Source organism: Xenopus laevis, chromosome 4L (genome assembly GCF_017654675.1).
Source record: "Xenopus laevis strain J_2021 chromosome 4L, Xenopus_laevis_v10.1, whole genome shotgun sequence".
Lineage (NCBI taxonomy): Eukaryota > Metazoa > Chordata > Amphibia > Anura > Pipidae > Xenopus > Xenopus laevis.
Window position 1 is genome coordinate 39,922,153 of NC_054377.1, and position 20,435 is coordinate 39,942,587.

Genomic DNA, 20,435 nt, shown 5'->3' on the forward strand with positions numbered 1-20,435 from the left:
ATTTTACGAAACAGATTTAGCTAACCTGACTTCCAGATAAAGTAGATGGCTGTATAGTACTATATAGTAGTATAGCACATTCATGTAATATTCAGGGAGCAAACCTAAAACTGTACTGTAAGAGAGCTTTTGCAGATAGATGTAGATTGTCTATGCACCATTGTTCTCCTTGGTAGGTTGATCAGTATTGCCATATGAATCAAATTACAAAAATAAGAATTGTTTGGGTGCCTGTTTACATAGTTACATAGTAAATTTGGGTTGAAAAAAGACAAAGTCCATCAAGTTCAACCCCTCCAAATGAAAACCCAGCATCCATACACACACCCCTCCATACTTTCACATAAGTTATATATACCCATACCTATACTAACTATAAAAACTATAGAGTTTAGTATCACAATAGCTGCTTCTTTTTTTTTTTACTAATTACATATTCATAGTTACATATTCATTTACTAACTACATATTCACCAGAATTACCAGATGTATTGTAGAAACTCTCCAGTAGCTACCGCTCTTGACTGTTTTATGGAAATCCCTTAATTTTTTGCAACATATATCAATGGAGTTGTAATCAGCAGGGGGGAAATCTGCATTGTGAGTAAAAAACATGGTGATCATGCTGGAAATTGCTGCATTTAGCCAACAGCACTTGCAGTTGTTTATGGCTCTCTGTTATACTGCAGGGACTGGCACATACTTACTGCAATACTTATTATGTGTGCATGGGCTATATTAGCTGCTGAGAGGCACTATGGTTAAAAGGCCAAAATTTTAATTTTTGGAGGGAGCTTATGCTATATTTTTCAAGAACATTTAAAAAGAAAAAAATCATATGGATGCAGATTCATGCAATGATATCAGTGTCAGCATTACCAGTCTCCACAGCTGAATATAAAGTGATCTGCACATATGCATTCAAATCATCCCGTCTCTATCTATAAATCTTTTTAAAAACTGCTCTAAAAAAAACTAGCAAAACGCTGCAGTAACTCCAGAGTATACTTCTGTGACAAAGCAAGAGCAAACTATTTATGTCCCATGCAATAATCCTTTAACTCATCAACTAAGAACCAGTTTAGGGCACCAAGATCACGATAACTTTCTGTCATAGGAACAAGAAATGCACTCATTATATTGGGAAAGTTACATTATGAAAAATATTTATTGTACATAAGTTTTCTATTTTCAACATATATTTACATGCTGTCCTATAAATCATATGTATACAATCAGAGGGAGTGACAGGGAAGGCGTTCGAATTTTTGAAATATATTTTGGAAGAGAAATAACCATGACCCCAGAAGTTCGGGGAACCTACATCTGACCCTATTAGTGTAACAGAAACAGAATTGAAAAGGGGTGGGAAGGGGCAACACGATTTGGGGCAGAGGAAGCAGACCCTGTTGTCACAGAGGGGCTCAGAAGTATAAAGGCCCCACTCAGGATTTTAATTTGTGAGCAATGTCTTTCAATATATCTTGATGGGTCAACTTTTGTTTTGAGGCCCTAAGCTGAATTTGCTGTGGGGCCCAGTAACATCTAGATAACTGATTTGGGAGCAGAATGGCATTCCATCTATCCTGCCTTTTTCTGCAATACACTTTTACCTTTAAGGGTAGGACTACATGGACGTTTTTTGTCGCAATCCGAACTCGCTGCGACAAAGCGCATCGTAAACAAGTCACATGCGACACAAATAAGGTAAGAGATAGAAATGTTGGATGAACTCGCAGCGTTCCCTAACAGCAGAAAATGTAGTCTCTGTGTGTTTTAAATAAGGTATTGTATTGTTGTAATATTTTAGAATTAAATTGTGTAAATCCAACACACCTTCATGTACAGAACAGAAGAATACACAGAAAATTATACAGTAAAAAATACAAGGCTGTGGTGACAAAACACAATTGAAATACCTGAAGTGATGCAATATATGCTTATATTAGTTTACAAGTGAATCATGACCACAGATTTGCCTCATGCTTTTCTAATTATTGATATCAACATCTAAGGATGCCGTTCCTTCACTGCAAGTTCCTTTAGAGTGACCATTTCGATTTCATGGCCTTTCATCATCCTGTTTTTTCCTCTTTCAAACTTTTCCCTCAAAGACAAAAAGTCTTTACCCAGTTTATATGCCAATGAAATCAATGTATCCAATAATGGTGTGTAATATTTGTGTCCTGGGTGTTTTTCTACCAGTGTCAAAGCATTCATTCCCACATCATAAGCTTTTTCGAGATTGTCCAAGTCTTTATGACACACAACCAATGCACAGAGAGGTGGCACCATCAATATGGAACAGTGCTGCGTTAACTTTTCCTGTAAACACACAATTTGTTGGAAAATTTCCATGGCTTTTTTATACTGCCCTCCTCTGAGACAACTATAACCCTCATCTAGTTCAGGATCCAAAAAAAAGTCGATATATATCTTGGACCACCTAACACATTTAATGGCATATAACTCATCAAGGTAATTTTTCAAGCCTAGCATTCTCTTGCTAATCATCTCACTGGTGAGGTTTCCAATCAGCACTTTCTTTGGGAATAGCACATCTTCCATTTCTTCTTTAAACTCTTTCAATAAAGTTCTATGAAGCTTCTCAAAGTCAGAATATCTTCTCTCAATGAACACTTTGTTTCCATCAAAACTGCCTGTTCTGATAATGACAATTTGATATATCTGACAAAATGAAAGGTTAATGAAATCTTGTTAAAACGCATTCTAACAAACATAGGTAAAGACAAGAAAAGAAAAAGAGAAAATTGCATTCTAACAAATTTTCAGCAATATTCAAAGTTTCTTTATAAGCATGTGCCGTTTATCTGACATTCTCAAATAACTATTTTGACTAATGCAGGTTAAATTTCACCTCATATTCTAAATATTCTGAGTAATGATTCTGAGGTAAACATATGTTTTGATGAATATCAATTACATTATAATTTAAAGCAACTGTAACAATAGGACACTGTGGCTAAAGTCCACTCACTGTCTCTGATGATCCTTCACAGAGAATAAGAATGTGCACTGTTGCTTAATATAAGCATATTCAACATTTCTATTTGGGTGGAATCATAGTAAGTCTTGTGACATAACGTAAATGCTCTCTGTTGTATTTTTAATTATTATTGGCTGAATTGATCCAAATATCTGAGCTTTTTTTGTTAGCAGCAACCCAAAGATCCCAGGTGCATATAGCATAATTCAGGGCTTAACAACAAAAAAACCCACAGTTTGCTTAAAGGAATAGTAACATCAAAAAGGTGTTTTAAAGTAATAAAAATATAATGCAGTGTTGCCCTGCACTGGTAAAACTGCTGTGTTTTCTTCAGAAACACCACTGTTGTTTATAAGCTGCTATGTAGCAATAGGTGCAACCATTCAAAGGAGAAAAGGCTCAGGTTACACAATAGATAGCAGATAAGCTCTGTAAAACATAATGGTATTATCTGTTAGCCACTATTTAATCAATTTAATTCTCAGTATTGTAAATTTAAATTTCAATTCCACTTCTTGGGGGCTCAAACAAACAAAATATTCCAAATACCTTAAATTTATATTCTTTAATTCAATATAATCAATAACCTAACTAATCAGTTACTGGCCAGTCTACTTATTCATAAGCAATTAAAAACAGTAAATAAATACAGCATCAATAAATAAATGAGTAAAAATACCAAAAAAAAACATTTAAAAAGTTTTGTTAAAAAGTTTTAACAAAACCCTTGAAAACGCTTTTTTTCGGTTAAAAACAACTCCACCTATAATAATTAAATCATTTAAAATTAGTTTAGCATTCTTACCTCATGTTCATACAGTTGGTGAGACCAGTAGTTTTAATTAATTAATTAATTAATTAATTAATTAACTAAAGAATTCCACTCTTCCGCTTCTTCAATTCTCCTCATAGCAACTAACAGTAGCACCCAGCTCACAAACCTCAAAGATATCTGTACTTGCAGAATTACTATTTGGCCTAACTGGCCAAATCAGAGAATCTGGCCCAAATCAAACATTGGGCCAGATTCAATTCAGAGAGAAAAAAAGTTTATCACGTGAAAACTCTATTGAAACCTATGGAGACATTTGGAGAATTTGGAGTAAAGTTTTTTTCTCCTCTAATTGAATCTTGTCCATGAGTTTTCATGTGATAAACCACTAGATAACTTTTTCTCACTGAATTGAATCTGGCCCATTATCTACTATATGTAACACTACCCTCCATAAAGGTGGTCATATATGTGCAGATCTGCTCATTTGGAGAGAATGCCAGATGAGCAGATCTTGCCCCAATATGTCACCTTCAGTGGGTGATATCAGGCTGTAGGACCCAATGATTGGCTCACAATGCTTTTATAGGCCCGTGGCCATGTTAAGGCTATGGACACATAGGCTGAAGGCTCTGGCTGTTGTCAACCTGCATATTTTTGCAGGCTGAGGGAAGCAGATCTGCTCAGTGCCCCTGCTCCATTGATTTGAATCTGATCAGTCTTTGTGCACTGACACATAGCAGAGTTAAATCTGAGGTTAGCCCAAATACGCGAAAGGAGGCATCTCCGGGCTGATCTCAGCTAGCATTGGAGGTCTGTGGAATTTGTCCTAACTTTAAACCCACCCATCTACCTGCCTCTGACAAGCTGCTCTGTCATTGCTTTATTCGCAAACTATGTTAGTTTTTTGTACGATACTAACTTTTTTAGGCAAATCAATGAAGGTTTCACATTTTACACACTCTTTACACAGCTGGGCACCTTCATTCAGATAAAATACTGAAACCACAGTCCCCCTCTCCCCCTGAAGGTGGCTCTGTATACCAGTGTTGTATACAGGTATGGGATCCATTATGCATAAACCCGTTATCCATGATTACGGAAAGGCCATCTCCCATATATTCCATTTGAATCAAATAATTGAAAATTTTAAAAATTATTTCCTTTTGTTTATAATAAAACTGTGGCTTGTACTTGATCCCAACTAAGATATAATTAACCCTTATTGGAGGCAAAACAATCATATTCAGTTAATATTTAAATCTAGGGAATCTAGTTGCCAGCCAAAAATGGGCCAGAATTAATGGGATATTACCCCAGTTCCCAGGGCACAAATCACCACTTATAGCAAAGAATGTCCCGTAGTTCAAAATTTGTGAAATTAAATTTTTATTCAAAAATCGATATTAAAAATATTTTCATACTGACCCAATGACGATCCCCCTAATGCATTTCATACCCTACGGTACTTAGTCACTGGTGATTAATAATCACCTATGACTGCAAATTAAAACGGGACAGTTGGGAGGTATGCCTAACTGTCGGCAATACTTATTGTATGAAATCAGAATTCTGACTGGTTGCTATGGGCTAATATTACAGAGTAAAATCTACATTTTATTTTTAAAAGGGACATTAACCTTCCTTAATTGTTAAAGTCTTCTTCTGAGCAATTTTGCAATTTACAGATTATTATTTATATTTCATGATCTTTGCCATTTTTACACTTTAAGAGGGTTATTTACTAAACTCCAGTCTGGCTTTTTGGGGCAAAACTCAAATTTTTCAGGTTTTTGTTTAGATTTATTAAAGCCTGATGCAGCAAAAAGCCAGAATCCGAAAACCTCTCAGACCTGGCGAGATTGTGTATACTGTAAGTCAATGGTAGAGTTCCCTATCCTATTTTGAAGTTTCTGTGGTCTGCTCCAGAATTAGCCAGAAAATCTGTCCTTTTCAGACAAAAAATACGAAAATACGAGCTGTTTGGTAAAAAAGTCTGAAAAAATTTGATCAATTCGGGAAAAAAGCGTACCGGAAGGTACTTAATAGAAAAAAGTCTTTGATAATATTCCAGATATTTAAGTTACTAGTGTGAAAATAATACCCCTGCATAACTGACTTCTGCTAATCAAAATATCTACTTTGGACGGACCACCATGGTTAGCTTTATGCTGACCATGCAGTTCTCTGTAACTATACTTAATCACTGTGGTCCTGAGCTTACTCACATCTTCAATTACTGGAGCTTTCTCCTTGGTGTCAAGCCTATTCTTAAAAAGGCCACACTTGACCCATCCTGTATCTCTAAATACCATCCTGTCTCCGTAAATTTGTAGACACCCATAAATTGTTAGACCCATTGTAATCTGGTATATGGCCTGCACACTCTATGGAAACGGTAATGGTAATTCTCCATGACCTATCATCTGCATGTGATATGCTTGACTACTCCCTCCTTATACAAATTCTATATTTGTTAGGCAGCAGCAGTGCCCCTGCTTCTCATCTTTAAAGCCCTTCATTTCTCTGCACCTCGCTATATCTCTTTTGTCTCCATACGTTCCTGGCCTACTCCTCTGCTCTTCTCAGAATACCCCCCACTACTACAGTTCCTTCCTTAAACCTTTATAAGTTTTAAGTGATTAATTAAAAAAATATGTTGATTTGCATGTTATTAATACAGATATTTCACTACTTTTATATGTGAAACACCCGATTATTCCAGTGTTCTATATTCTTCCAAAGATACATAAGGACCCTGTATAACCCCGGGGATGGCCTATTGTCTCTGTCTCTATGGCAGAGATGCTAGACAGAGATCTGAATCCTCTTGTTCAAGGTACCAAATCCTATTTAATGCATACTAATGATTTTTTTTAGAACACATTCTGGCTTTCCTCTTGAAAAAGAATGTGAAACTATACTATATACTTCAATTCCCCATCTGGAAGGGGTGGAAGCTACAACACATCTATTGATGTTGGGTCAGAGATATGGTTCAAGTGAGACTGATTTTTTTGTGAATTACTTATATTGTTACTAATAATTATTTTTGCTTTGGGTCCAATTATTTTCTTCAATTACAAGGCACACTTCTACACCAAATATATGCATAGTATATTGATAGGATGCGGCTCTTGCATTTTCAAAGTTATCACCCGTTTCACATTAAGCTGGCTTTAACATGCAGCTAGTTCAATGACTCAATAGTCAATGGGGGCTTTTGCAGAAGTCTTACTGAGGAATTAATGACATTACTGAGTTGTAAAATAATAGCAGCAAATCTGGCGTTTGCCAGCATAAAATAAAACAAAATAAAACACACCTTCATAAATTTGTCATTTATCTTTTTTATGTTTTCTCAGCAAATGTAATTTAACACAGCACAATATACAGGCCCCTATGTGTCAAGGACTGCTTCTCCCAACATAGAGCCTCAGTAAAAGGTCAGCTTAAAGAGTTACCACTACCATGTTATTGTAAATGCTGGGCATACCCATCTAGACTTGAACTTTCAGGTTCTGGAGTTGATACCCATACCATCTAGGGGTGGTGACAGGGTACTATGCATGAAAAAAAGTGAGTTCTGGTGGATCCACAGACTACAAAGTTTATAGCCAAATGGCCTTAATCTTTTTTTTAATATTATTTTTGTGATTGATAATTTGCTACCTTATTTAGATATTGCTAATTAATACTATCCATATTTTTCAAAAAAGAGAGAAGGGAAGTAGTAGTAACCCCATGGTATCTAAATATTTTAATCTTCCAGAATTGATTTAAAACATTCAATTATCATTAATGTGCATCAATTGGTGAAAGTGCTTAGTGCTTCATAAACCGTGTAATCAATTCAGTGCTAACACAAAATCAAAAAATATTTCAATCCAACCAACAATTAATTTATGAATTCATTAATATCCATAAATCTTAGTATAGTTCATTAATTAAAGTACCAGTGCTGCGATGTATTACAAATTATGAATTCATTGTTTAAATATCAATTGATTAAAGTGTATTGCTAATAAATATCAAACGTATTTAAAAAAAAAATTCAGATACTGTGGGTTAACTACTACTTTCCTTCTCTCTTTTTTAGTAAGTGTTACTAGTACTTATACCTCTACATATTCTGATTAAATAATTGCGAGACTTAAAAGATACTATAAGAATAATCCTTTCGTTTTACTATCCATATTCTGTAATGTTTGCATTTGGCATTATTTCCTCACTTCCTTCACAGTTAGGGGCAGTTTTATCAAAAGTGAAATTTTGAATTTAAAAATTTTTAATTTCGAGCTAATTTTTGTGTACTGCAACTAGGGAATAGTCCATATTTGAATCGAATTTGAAAAAAAATTGAAAATTCGAATTTTGAAATGTATCATGTACTGTCTCTTTAAAAATTCGACTTTGACCATTCGCCATCTAAAACCTGCCAAATTCTTTTTTTAGTCAATGGGGGACCTCCTAGAACCTATTTGGAGTCAATTGGTAAATTTTTAAAAATCAAAGTTTTTTTTTTTAAAAACGTTGAATCTAATCAAAATTCGCATTTCACAAATTTTGTTAGCGAAGCGAAATGGTAGAAATTCGCCCATCACTAATCTATATTCCTGTAGGGAATGTCAGTGTATAATGTCCCTCATACCAACATTTCATGAGTAGGCTCAATTTACATGTCTAGCAAGATTCTTGAGCTGCAAATAGCTGCAAATTATTTTTTGCACAGTAACCTCTAACATACTGTATATACAGTATATATGATGCATATATGTGATGTATTCTACTGGAGGCAAGTTTTTTCCCCACTGGAATGTCTTACCACAAACTTAGACAGGAAATCCTCAGCAATGCGTGTGGACGGTATTTCAAAAAGAAGTTTATCTGGTTTGCTGCTGTGCTTTTCCTTCTTCCAGTACATCTGAAGCTCCCTTGTGGTCATGAGGTAATGTTGACATGGTGTAAGACTAGAATCTAGGTAAACATTTAAAACAGAAACAACCCTTGAGCCCAGGGCTGAGAATAATCAAGGCCTAAAATTGATCCAGTTTGCAACTAATCTAAAATAGTTAGGCCTGCAAGTCCCCACCTCTTTCCCCATACATAGTTAAAGAGAAGAAATCAGTAATCAACTGCAATATTAACAAGGGAAGAATACTGTATGACGCAGAAACATATGAAAATGGATCTCCCAAATGAGAAGTAAAAATTCAAGGGGTAGTTTACCTTTAAATGGATATCTTAATATGCAGAAATACTAATCAATTCACTAAAAAAAAAAATTTATTGGTCCATATTTCCAGTGCAAATAATGCATATTATGGAATTTAAATGACAAGCACCTGCAATGTGCTATGGCTGAAATAATGCATTGATGGTCAAAGTTTTACTAAAAAAAGCCAACTAAAAACTCTCCATGCAATGGTGGAGTCACATCATATCTATCTAACCCAAGGACCGGCATTCCCTTTTGTGAATATTGTGTATTTTTTATTTGTTTATAACTCCAAACAGTATCCAACATCCCACTTACGGGTCTTTTACAGAACTGATGACTTTGAAAACCTTTCCACAAATATGAAATAAGTCCATGATATATATATATATATATATATATATATATATATATATATATATATATATATATATATATATATATATATATATATATATTCACCTATTAGGTTACTTACAAGTTAGACCTTGTTGCCATTGACTAGCTTAGCTCTTGTTACTTTGTTGCCATTGACTAGCTATTTTGACATCCACACATAAACATTGTAATAAGGCACAGAATGGCCTATACCTAGGGGCAGATTTATGAACAATGGACTGTTTCCTGCAATTAAAGCATTTTTGAGACAAAAATCACGAATTGAAGTTTCCAAAATTAGAATTTTTCAGCTTTATTAAGCACACAAAACTCAAAAACAAAAATTCAGTAACTAAAAGCTGGCGACTTCATGTAATTCAAGTCAATGGGAGTTTTACTAGCAAACTTCAAAAATCTGATTTTTGATAAATCGCCTCCTGCACATTTAATAAAATACTGATTATTAATAACTATTAGAGCAGGGAAAGTCCAAATGCAGGATATAGGAATTCAGCACACACTGTAAAAACTGGCTAGAAGCACAGCACACTACAGCAACATACAAAAGTATGCCCATTGATCATAGTTACATACATAGGGTTGAAAAAAGACAAAGTCCATCAAGTTCAACCCCTCCAAATGAAAACCCAGCATCCATACATACACCCATCCCTACTTTTAATTAAATTCTATATACCCATACCTATACTAACTATAGAGCTTAGTATCACAATAGCCTTTGATATTATGTCTGTCCAAAAAATCATCCAAGCCATTCTTAAAGGCATTAACTGAATCAGCCATCACAACATCACCCGGTAGTGCATTCCACAACCTCACTGTCCTGACTGTGAAGAACCCCCTTCATTGCTTTAAATGAAAGTTCCTTTCTTCTAGTCTAAAGGGGTGGCCTCTGGTACGGTGATCCACTTTATGGATAAAAAGGTCCCCTGCTATTTGTCTATAATGTCCTCTAATGTACTTGTAAAGTGTAATCATGTCCCCTCGCAAGCACCTTTTTTCCAGAGAAAACAACCCCAACCTTGACAGTCTACCCTCATAATTTAAGTCTTCCGTCCCACTAACCAATTTAGTTGCACGTCTCTGCACTCTCTCCAGCTCATTTATATCCCTCTTAAGGACTGGAGTCCAAAACTGAACTGCATACTCCAGATGAGGCCTTACCAGGGACCTATAAAGAGGCATAATTATGTTTTCATCCCTTGAGTTAATGCCCTTTTTTATGCAAGACAGAACTTTATTTGCTTTAGTAGCCACAGAATGACACTGCCCAGAATTAGACAACGTGTTATCTACAAAGACCCCAAGATCCTTCTCATTTAAGGAAACTCCCAACACACTGCCATTTAGTGTATAACTTGCATTTATATTATTTTTGCCAAAGTGCATAACCTTGCATTTATCAACATTGAACCTCATTTTCCAGTTTGCTGCCCAGTTTTCCAGTTTAGACAAATCACTCTGCAAAGTGGCAGCATCCTGCATGGAACCTATAGTTCTGCACAATTTAGTATCATCTGCAAAAATAGAAACAGTACTTTCAATGCCCACCTCCAGGTCATTAATAAACAAGTTGAAAAGCAAGGGACCTAGTACAGAGCCCTGTGGTACTCCACTAACAACACTGGTCCAATTAGAAAATGTTCTATTTACCACCACTCTTTGTAGTCTATCTTTTAGCCAGTTCTCTAACCAGGTACAAATACTATGTTCCAGGCCAACATTCCTTAATTTAACCAGTAACCTTTTGTGTGGCACTGTATCAAATGCTTTAGCAAAGTCTAAGTAAATCACATCCACTGCCATCCTAGAATTGAGGTCTCTACTTACATTCTCATAAAAAGAAATTAATTGAGTCTGGCAAGATCTATTACGCATAAAACCATGCTGGCACAAACTCATAGTATTATGATTTGCTATGAAGTCCAGTATCTTATTCTTTATTAACCCTTCAAAAAGCTTTCCTACCACTGACGTCAGACTAACTGGCCTATAGTTTTGAGGCTGAGAACGGGATCCTTTTTTGAATAGAGGCACCACATTAGCAATTCGCCAGTCTTTCGGCACTATGCCAGATCTCAACCATGTGCCTATCCAGTCAAGAGGAGGTGATTAGGGGAAAATTACACTGAAATGAGAAGCATTTTGGATCTGTGTTAGATTGCAAAGCACCAAGAAAACAGGCAATTAACATTTAGCTGTTTTTAATTTACTTTTCTGTTTAGTTTAATGTAAAGCTGGCCATAGATGCAAAGATCCGATCGTACGAATTGTCGTACGATCGGACTTTCCCATCTCCCGACCTGCCACTAACCATTCTGATCAAATAAAGTACAAAAGAACAGTTCAGCCGATGTTCTGCCCCTGACAGCAATTTGTACGAAAGTTATGTCCCACAAAAGCTAGTGACAGTCTCCCTCTGAAAATCGTACGATCGGCAATACATGCAGAGATATAATTGGCAGCCGACAGAAATCTTTTAACCTGTCCGATCGACCAAATCCGATATCCGATCTCCGCCGGACTCTCCACACATGGTCCGAAAATCATACGAATCCTTGATTCGTACGATCAGATCTTTCCGTCTATGGCCAGCTTAACGAAATGGCTACTAAAATTAACCCTGTTAATGAGCATCTACAAAGCACCAGCAAACATTGTACTAACAATTAAAATTACTTTGTAGATAAATGTTGCAAACATATGGCATATGGAAACAAAGTCTAATGAAGTAATCAATTTCTTTTCAAGAAGATTTAAAAAAAAAAAATATATATATATATATATATATATTGAACATATGAACATATCTTATCTGGGAAAGTTCCACTTGTTTGGTAAACTTGTCTAACAAGTGGATCTAATGTGTATGGTGAGCTTTAGTTTAGCTACAACATTCCAGAGCAAACTAAGCATGCATAGGCCTCAGGAACTAGCGAAAGGTTTGACCAAGAAAAGAAAGACAGAAAGGAAGTGGAATGGATGGCTAATCTCATTAGCTGCAGTATGGTGTAATGGAGCATGCTCTAAGCAAAACCTTTAAACTGGCCACAGACGCAAAGATCCGATCGTTGAATCAATGTACGATCGGACTTTCCCATCTACCGACCTGCCACTAACCATTCAGATCAAAGTCTTACCATTCTGACCAAATAAAGTAGTTAAAGAACAGATCAGCCGATGTTCTGCCCCTGACAGCAATCGTACCTAAGACAAAGCCAGTGACAGTCTCCCACTGAAAATCGTACGATTGGCAATAAACGCAGAGATATTATCGGCAGCTGACAGAAATTTTCAAACCTGTTCGATCGACCAAACAACCGATCTCCGCCGGACGAAAACTGTCGGGACGCTCCACACACGTTCCGAAAATCGTACGAATCCTCGATTCGTACGATGAGATCTTTGCGCCTATGGCCAGCGTAACTCAAAAAATCAATTAGGAGTTAATTATAATTCGGCTATTTGTTTCTTTCATACTGCTCTTTTAGTGCCTCTCTGTCAATAACTTAGGTCATTGAACTGCGTTATGCAAAATTTTGGTTGGAGTATTAAAATCACAATTTACTTAAACTGGTCAACTGCATAGGTAAAATTATATGAAATAAAGTGCATGATCTAAGGATATCAGTCAGTTCAGTGACTGGTGTGTCAGCACCAATATGGTGCATCAGCAGATAAAATTGTATTTGCTATTGCACCATATCAAATAGTATATGGTGTTTTGCAGATAAGGACGTAAAGAGGAACCACAGCTCCCACAGTATAAATTACATTTCCTCATAATCCAGTTATCCCACTGGATTATTTCATGTACCCTTAATTATGACAGTAAAACATGAGACAGATATACAGATATGTATGAGACAGCTATACTTATAACTCCATTTAAACCTGATGATCCTTTGCATTGGTGGGCTGGCTCTTCCTCCACTTCTGCCGAGTGTCCATCTGAAGAATGTCCTGCTTCTGTTAGAACGACTGATGAGTCACTTGAGGTTTGCTGGACATCTACCAAAGACTTACTTGCTTGTTCAGTGTCCATATTCCTGCATCATGAAACTGTTTAGTACATATGCAATAATGATGAATAATCAGTATTTGTGGTTAAGAAATAACTTAACCATTGCGGTTACAATCAGATGAAAATATTTTAAACAGTGTGATCTTCATTTTTCTGGTTACAATCTTGTGTCTTTGAAGCTCAGAAAGTCTGACTTGCTTTACTGGTTGGAATTTTTCAGGATTGTATACCCTAATTATCATAACTACCTTTGAACCAAGTCTCACCCTGGCGCCATCTCATTCAGCTTATTTTTTCCATATTCTCCTTTAAATCTTACTGTTGCAGTACAGCCATGTGTAAACACAAGTGACAATTTTTCCAGCCAATATGTGGTTACAGAGACCTCAAATTGTTCAGTAGGGGGCAAAATTTTATGTACAGCCTACTCATCTGTACATATCCACTGAATGTCTTTTTACATCTCTAATGAGCTACACAATAATACAATTCTATTTGATTAGATGCCTTATAGATTTTAATACATGGTGTTGTAAGAGATATATACACATGCTAGACTGCCCAGTTACAATTTTTAAAAAGTTTTATACATTTAGAGAGAGGGCTTGATTTGAATTAGGATACAAAAAATATAGGCCATCTTCTAATAAATGGGCCCTCTCTTGTTTCTTGTCATTCAGTGCATTCATTAGTTATCCAACAATGAGGTAGATTCAATTCAGTGAGAAAAAGTTCTCATGTTTACCACTTGAAAACTCATGGATGAGATTTAATTTGAGGAGAGAATACTTTTTTCCAAATTCAATTCAAGTTTTTTTCCCTTAGACTTCAATCGAGTTTTTATGTAATAAACTGTGAGATCATTTTTTCTGAACTGAATTTAAGTAATTAAAATATCATATACCGTTTCCCTCACACTGATACACTTGGTATGTTTGTGGAAAGTAATTTTATACTTGGAAAATTCATGCAAAGACAAAAGGTCCTCTGCACTTGTTTGCTATAGTTTATGGAGGTGCAGTAGTAGGCTATAGCCATGGACATTTTAACCCTTTCACTGCCAGCCGATTTGGTACTTTTATTGCCAGACCATTTTTGAACATTTTGTACACTTTCACTTTAAGGGCCTTTCTTGGGGGGTCTTTTAGTTATATATTGTTACTTTTCCTTAGCTTTCAAAATATGCTAGAATTTTAGCGTAATTCCACTTCTGTAAAAAAATATAGGCTTCTAAGTGTCTAATAAAATGACATGATTCTGGTGACATTTCCAAAAATCACCTAAAAATTTCCAACCTGCAGCATTTTATTTCCCACATAATATTAGGTATCAAGATAAATCCCCCCAAATTTGAAAGCCTGGGGTCCTCTAAACAGTATAGGTTTACCTAAGCACATGGTATATAGGGGCCCCAAAATGAAGAACCCCCCATATGGTCTGTCATTCTAGGTACTGCAAAATCAACACATTTACATAATTTTGAGGGGCAAAGGTAAAAAAAAAGTATGTTCACCCCAGAAAACCATAAATTTTCAGAAAGTACACATTCCCTCAAATCCAAATTGGGTATGTATGTCGCAAACCTTCCCTAAATTTGGCGATTTGGGTGATATTTCCATAAATCACCTCAAAACTTCCACCCTAAAGCATCTTATTTCCCACATACTATTAGGTATAAAGATAAATCACCCCAAATATGAAAGCCTGGTGTCCGCTGGGTTCTGCTGAACAGTTTCATGCCCAATGTATTCAAGTCAAGAGTCAAGATTAAGTTTATTGTCATTTCATCCATATACATTTGTACAGTACACAGTGAAACAAAACAACGTTCCTCTAGGACCATGGTGCTACACATAACATAGATGTACAGGACAACAAACAAAAAATGCAAATATGCAACTCCTGCAACACAGGACAGCATAGTGCAGGGACAGGACAAGACAGTGCACACTCAGCAGATGTAACATGTCAGACTTGATGGGTGTATCATTGTGATATGATAGTAGTAGTGATATGTACAGAGGTTTACCGCGTGGTTAGAGGTCAGAATGTTTGATCCAATAGTCATGCTGGGAAATCAACAGTTTTTAGGGGAATAACAAGAGGGAAACTGATAAAATGCAGAACTAAAAAAAAATGGTAAATGCATATATGCGTGTGTGTAAATGTGTAAAAAAATGGTAAATGCATGGTAAAGGGCACTTACGGTTTTTAGAAGAAGAAGGGGTCCTTGGTAGAGCTGAAGAGTCTAGGATCGCAGAGCAGCAGGAAGTGAGTGGGCGGCGTTGATCACGCGAGGTCAGGTCCAGGAAGAAACCACACTGGGGGAGCATGAGGAGCAGGTAAAAATTTGGGTCCTGCGACTACCACGTGGCAGAACCCACGTGGCAACCCCCTAGGCTTCTTGCATAGGGGGTTGAACAGCCAGGAGCACCTCTATGTACTTTGATTTCGCCAGAAATGCAGAGAGGCAGCCATTTAAATAGACAACGTAGCCCCTACGTTCCTGGCACTTAGAGCCTTTTTAAACCAGAACGTAGGAGCTACGTTCTTGCAATTTAAAGGGTTAAGGCCTTGGTATACTCTGGTCAAAGCTCCAACAGATGGCCCACATTATCCTGCAAAATTATTTTAATCATAGCTACTTTTTGGTTTCACACCTAAATACCACACCCATTTCACCGAAACATAACCCAGATGTACCACTATAATTACAACAGAAAATGGATAATGAGCATAAAACATTTTCTGCTAAACACTCAAATTGTGTAGTTGCTCAAATCTGCCTTTGTATGAATTTTTGAGCAATTATGCAATCTGAGTTTTAGCAGAGAGACCAGTGTCGGACTGGGCCGGCGGGACACCGGGAAAAAACCCGGTGGGCCCCGGGCTCTAGTAGGCCCCGCCGGCCCAGATCCGCTATTTAGTTTGGCTGCGCGACCCCACTTTGTCGGGGGTCGCGCTAGAATAGAGGATCTGCGCATGCGCACAAAGGTATTGCAGCGCGCGTGCGCACAAACGCGGCGCCGCGCGCATGCGCACTGCTCCGCTGAAGCACGCCGGAGAGGCAGCGGGGCCCTGGGGCAATAGCCCCGGTGGGCCCGAAGCCCCCCAGTCCGACCCTGAGAGAGACCATTCTTAGTACTGTCTATGGCTATGGCTATTTATTTTCCAGCATTTTGTAGCCACAATAAAATGCAGGAGACAAATGTATCATTGTCCTAAATGTCCTATATATATTGATAATACGTGAGTGCAGAGGACCTCTTGCCTTTGTCTGTATGATTATTAGTGCATAGGTAATCCCTCTGCATAACGAACTTATACTTAGGGTGGTGACACATGAGATTTAGTCGCCCGGCGAGAAACCGTCTCTTCTTCGGGCGACTAATCTCCCCGAAAAGCCTTCCCACAGCTAGAATCTAAATTGCCAGCAGAATGGCACTTAGAGTGCTTAGTTTTAAGAAGTCACCCCAAAATTGCCTCATGTCTCCCCGAATCTTAGCGTGTGTTACTAGCCTTATCTGTAAGCTAAAAAAGGGTGAAGGAAGTGGGTTGTATACTGGCTATTTAATTATCTATCTCACAAGAAGCAAATATGAAGTGACATCATTTTCCCTGTTGAGTCTGTTTTAGGTTACGAAATAACAAACACCATAAAACAATAGGCAAATAATATGTTTGGCACAAGCCCGATTCATTGAATTCATGTTTAATACGTGCATATAGTGGTACTATAATGGAGGCAAAGTAAAGCAGTAGATGTATGTGTTGGATGATGACAAAATTATTTTTAGTTTCTTCTTGACTGTATACATAAATAATCTTTTTTGCACCCTTTTTAGAAATACGGTGTGTACAGATATGTGAGTTGATGAATACTAGATTGTGTTTTCACAACAAATTGTATGCATCCACCATAATTTATTGCTTGTAGTAACCTCACAGTACCAAGGAGTATACTGCCCCTTTAATATCAATGCTTCCCCCATCTCCTTCAACACGTCAACAATAGGAAACAGTCTACAAAGGCAGAAGTAAAATGTAATAACATCTTGAAAGTGTGACATTTGTCAGATTAATTTGTACAGCTAATTTGTACTGACCTTAGCTCTGCAGTTACTGCTGGGCTGCCATATTCACAGATCATTAGTGACATTGTCTTCCCTGCATAAACAGGCCATCTTTGTTAACGTCCTCCAAGTGCAGATTTCTGTGGCTGCAAAAGAAGGAAGTAACTTCTGCTTCCTTGTATTTAAATGTGGGTGGCAATTGTATAACAAACACAAAACATCAGCAATTGCATTGCAGAAATGACTTCACCTGTTAGACAATAGTACCGTTCTTATATAGTATTACAGGGCAGTAGCCAAAATGTTTGTTTAAAACAATCCTGTATGCCTAACAGCTTTTTTTTTTTACTTAGCACAATAGCAAATTAGGAACTGATCACTATTATGTACATGGGTGTCCACAGAAGGGGGCAAGAAGGGGCAGTTGCCCCACCCTGACTTTCCAGCTGGTTCCAAGAAATTGTTTGAAAATTTAATTCCCTACAACACAAAACGTTTTTTAAACTTCCCACTCCAAGGTTATCTTTTGCATTGTCATGAATAGGTGAATCTTCAGTGGGATGCTACCCTATATGATATTAGCTTGCATGCCTCCCAATGTCCGGTTTTTCGCGGGACTTTCTCTTTGATCTCCTGCACTGAACAGCCAGAAGAAGATACAAAGTTTTTAAAACTTAATTAGCTTATAGCAGAGAGCCCAGAATAGTGGCAGGTGCACTTGTATACGTTTGTAACAATTTAAGATAAGCAAACAATTGATAAGCAGGTCTCTTGGGAAAACTGTGACTTGCAACTTAAAGGAGCAGCAAACCCTAAGGTTAAAAACTCCCTACCCCCCCTTCCATTTATAGACCCCCCTCCCCCCCCAGCCTAGCTACTCCCTGGGCAAATGCCCCTAAGTCTTTACTTACCCCTCAGTGCAGATTCTGTCCAGCAGAGTTCACATGCGCCATCTTCTTCTCTTTGGTAATCTTCGGGAAGTAAGTGTCGTATTGCTGCATGCACGGGTGGAGCAATGTTCTGTTTCGTGACAACTGTGCATGCGCCAAAACTCACTGAAATTGCCGAAGCGCCAGGAGAAGACCCAAAGATTACTGATGTGGCTGAAGATGGTGTCCGTGAACTCCGCAGAACAGAATCTGCACCGAGGGGTAAGTAAAGACTTAGGGGCATTTGCCCGGGGTAGCAGCTAGGCTGGGGAGTAGGAGGGAGGGGGGTCTATGTAGGGTAGTGGCGTAGGGATTTTTTAACTTTAGGGTTTGCTTCTCCTTTAAAGGACAATTCACATTTAGTAGCAAAACTGTAATAACACATTAAAACCACATAAATGTGTTCAAACTTTCTGACAAATTTTGTAAAATAAACATGGAAATCAGGGGGTGTGGCCACAAAAACGGGCATGGTCAAAAATGTTTCTAATGCACTAACAATGACCAGGCCTGGATTTGTGGAAAGGCCACCAAGGACTGGGCCTAGGGCAGCAGGATTTTAGGGGGCGGCATGTTGCCCAACCATACCCACATCGGTTCAGTAACACTGGAGATGGGCAGGAGTTACGATAGCTCTTGAAATGCCCCTACTGCTGTGGTCCTAATGATGAAAATTTGCATGAATAAAGTGGAGGGGACAGGTGCAATGAATGGCAGTGGGCCTAGGGGCGCCCACTATGTAACAATGACAATGGCCGACCGTTCAGGTGATCTGATGATCAAAATTTTCTGGCCAGCCCAATCGAGGAGCCGAATGATATCCTGGTCTTCTGCCGATATTAGTAGTCTTGTCTCCCACCATACACGCACCAAATATAGTATAAAAAATGTTTTTGTACAATATAATCGGTATGTCTATGTTCACCTACATTTGCCCCTCCCCCCCGAAATCTTTTTTGTGGATACCCATGATGGGATACTACTACCACATACCCTAATTACCTATTTTCAAAGAATTCTCTCTCTCTTTTTTTTTTAACCAAAAATAGAGTTAGACATATGATAAAGAAGTGAAATTGGTACAGTATCGTCGTACATAGCGAATCTCTTGTAACAAGGAAGAGGTGCCACCTACAGTCAATAATTAGCCGGAATAAACATGCATTAGCACAGATTACTCACGAAATATCAGTCACTGGTATATAAATGAATGTGCAACCTCATCTATTGTGTGTGTTCATTGTCTGCTTTGCTGGACGACTGTCTTCCTATTCATTCCATGAGACCTATACGCCAGCAGAAAGTTTTGCCCTGAGGCGCCCCGCCGCGACCTCTGTGCAGAAACAGGAAGAGCAGTTTACAAAAGCCCACGTTCATCGGGGGAGGGCGCTCGCACTTACCTGCCATTAAGCTGCCCAAGAAACCTACAGGCCTGCCAACTGTAGCGTCTTGTGCGAATCTGCCATTTCAGTAAAAGATCACTGAAGGACAGTACCTGAACTTTCTCTGTCCCGTACAGCGCTCATTTCGCGGTTGTGTAATCAATCAAATGAAAAAGAAAGCAATCGCCGATCTCCAGCACTCCAGGTAAGAACAAGCCGCAGGTAGATACGTCAGTTCAATGGCCAGACCGCAGTCACCTAATCACTGTTCCGATCGTGTTCTTTAAAGAGCTCGATTTCATATCTGCGTTGGTAACCTTTGTGCAGGTGTCAGATAACGTTTATGGTGTGTATAGGGGCAGGGCAGACAGCAAAACAATTGCAGGAGGAATAGTGATAACGTTACATTCTAAAGTGGGCTATTAAATATCGACACACGACCGAACAGGCCAGGGTAGTTTATTTTCGCAGCCAAATGGCAGTTTATGTTCATTAATGTCTGTATCCAAACATTTACATACTTACATACACACATACATACATTACTTACATCCTGGGCTAACTTCCTGCACGTACAGAGCAGACGGGGATTAATGTATAACTTGTGAAAGTAATTTACTTCCGTAGAGAT

General features: G+C 37.8%; 2 protein-coding genes across 12 annotated transcripts in view; one reads left to right on the forward strand and one right to left on the reverse strand.

The window, feature by feature from the left end:
* Positions 1 to 1,149: 1,149 nt before the first annotated feature.
* Positions 1,150 to 19,917, reverse strand: snx20.L (sorting nexin 20 L homeolog). 5 transcript variants are annotated; one of them, XM_018257800.2, is made up of 5 exons: positions 19,823 to 19,917; positions 17,527 to 17,639; positions 13,291 to 13,445; positions 8,605 to 8,756; positions 1,150 to 2,688 (listed from the first exon to the last, which is right to left on the reverse strand). In XM_018257800.2, the coding sequence occupies exons 2-5, from the start codon at positions 17,577 to 17,579 to the stop codon at positions 2,011 to 2,013; spliced, it is 1,038 nt and encodes a 345-aa protein (XP_018113289.1). In that variant the 5' UTR covers positions 17,580 to 17,639; positions 19,823 to 19,917; the 3' UTR covers positions 1,150 to 2,010. The 5 variants fall into 5 exon arrangements, with proteins under 5 accessions (XP_018113289.1, XP_018113287.1, XP_018113288.1 ...); XM_018257798.2 differs by lacking the exon at positions 19,823 to 19,917 and adding an exon at positions 19,642 to 19,767; XM_018257799.2 differs by lacking the exon at positions 19,823 to 19,917 and adding an exon at positions 19,605 to 19,742.
* Positions 19,876 to 20,435, forward strand: part of nod2l.L (nucleotide-binding oligomerization domain-containing protein 2-like L homeolog) — a 42,339-nt gene continuing 41,779 nt past the window's right edge. For all 7 annotated transcript variants that reach the window (XR_005966940.1, XM_018257795.2, XM_041590129.1 and 4 more), the window contains exon 1: positions 19,876 to 20,009. The gene's annotated coding sequence lies outside the window, so the exon portion shown is untranslated. The remainder of the gene's footprint in view (positions 20,010 to 20,435) is intronic.

Bases quoted from the DNA above. Each gene is read 5' to 3' on its own strand.
- snx20.L (XM_018257800.2), bottom strand. From the start codon at position 17,579: ATGTCACTAATGATCTGTGAATATGGCAGCCCAGCAGTAACTGCAGAG. The intron at 8,757-13,290 runs GTTTAAATGGAG...ATGTTTACCTAG, and splicing joins CCAATGCAAAGGATCATCAG to ATTCTAGTCTTACACCATGT. The intron at 2,689-8,604 runs GTAAGACATTCC...TCATTTTGTCAG, and splicing joins ATTTCCTGTCTAAGTTTGTG to ATATATCAAATTGTCATTAT.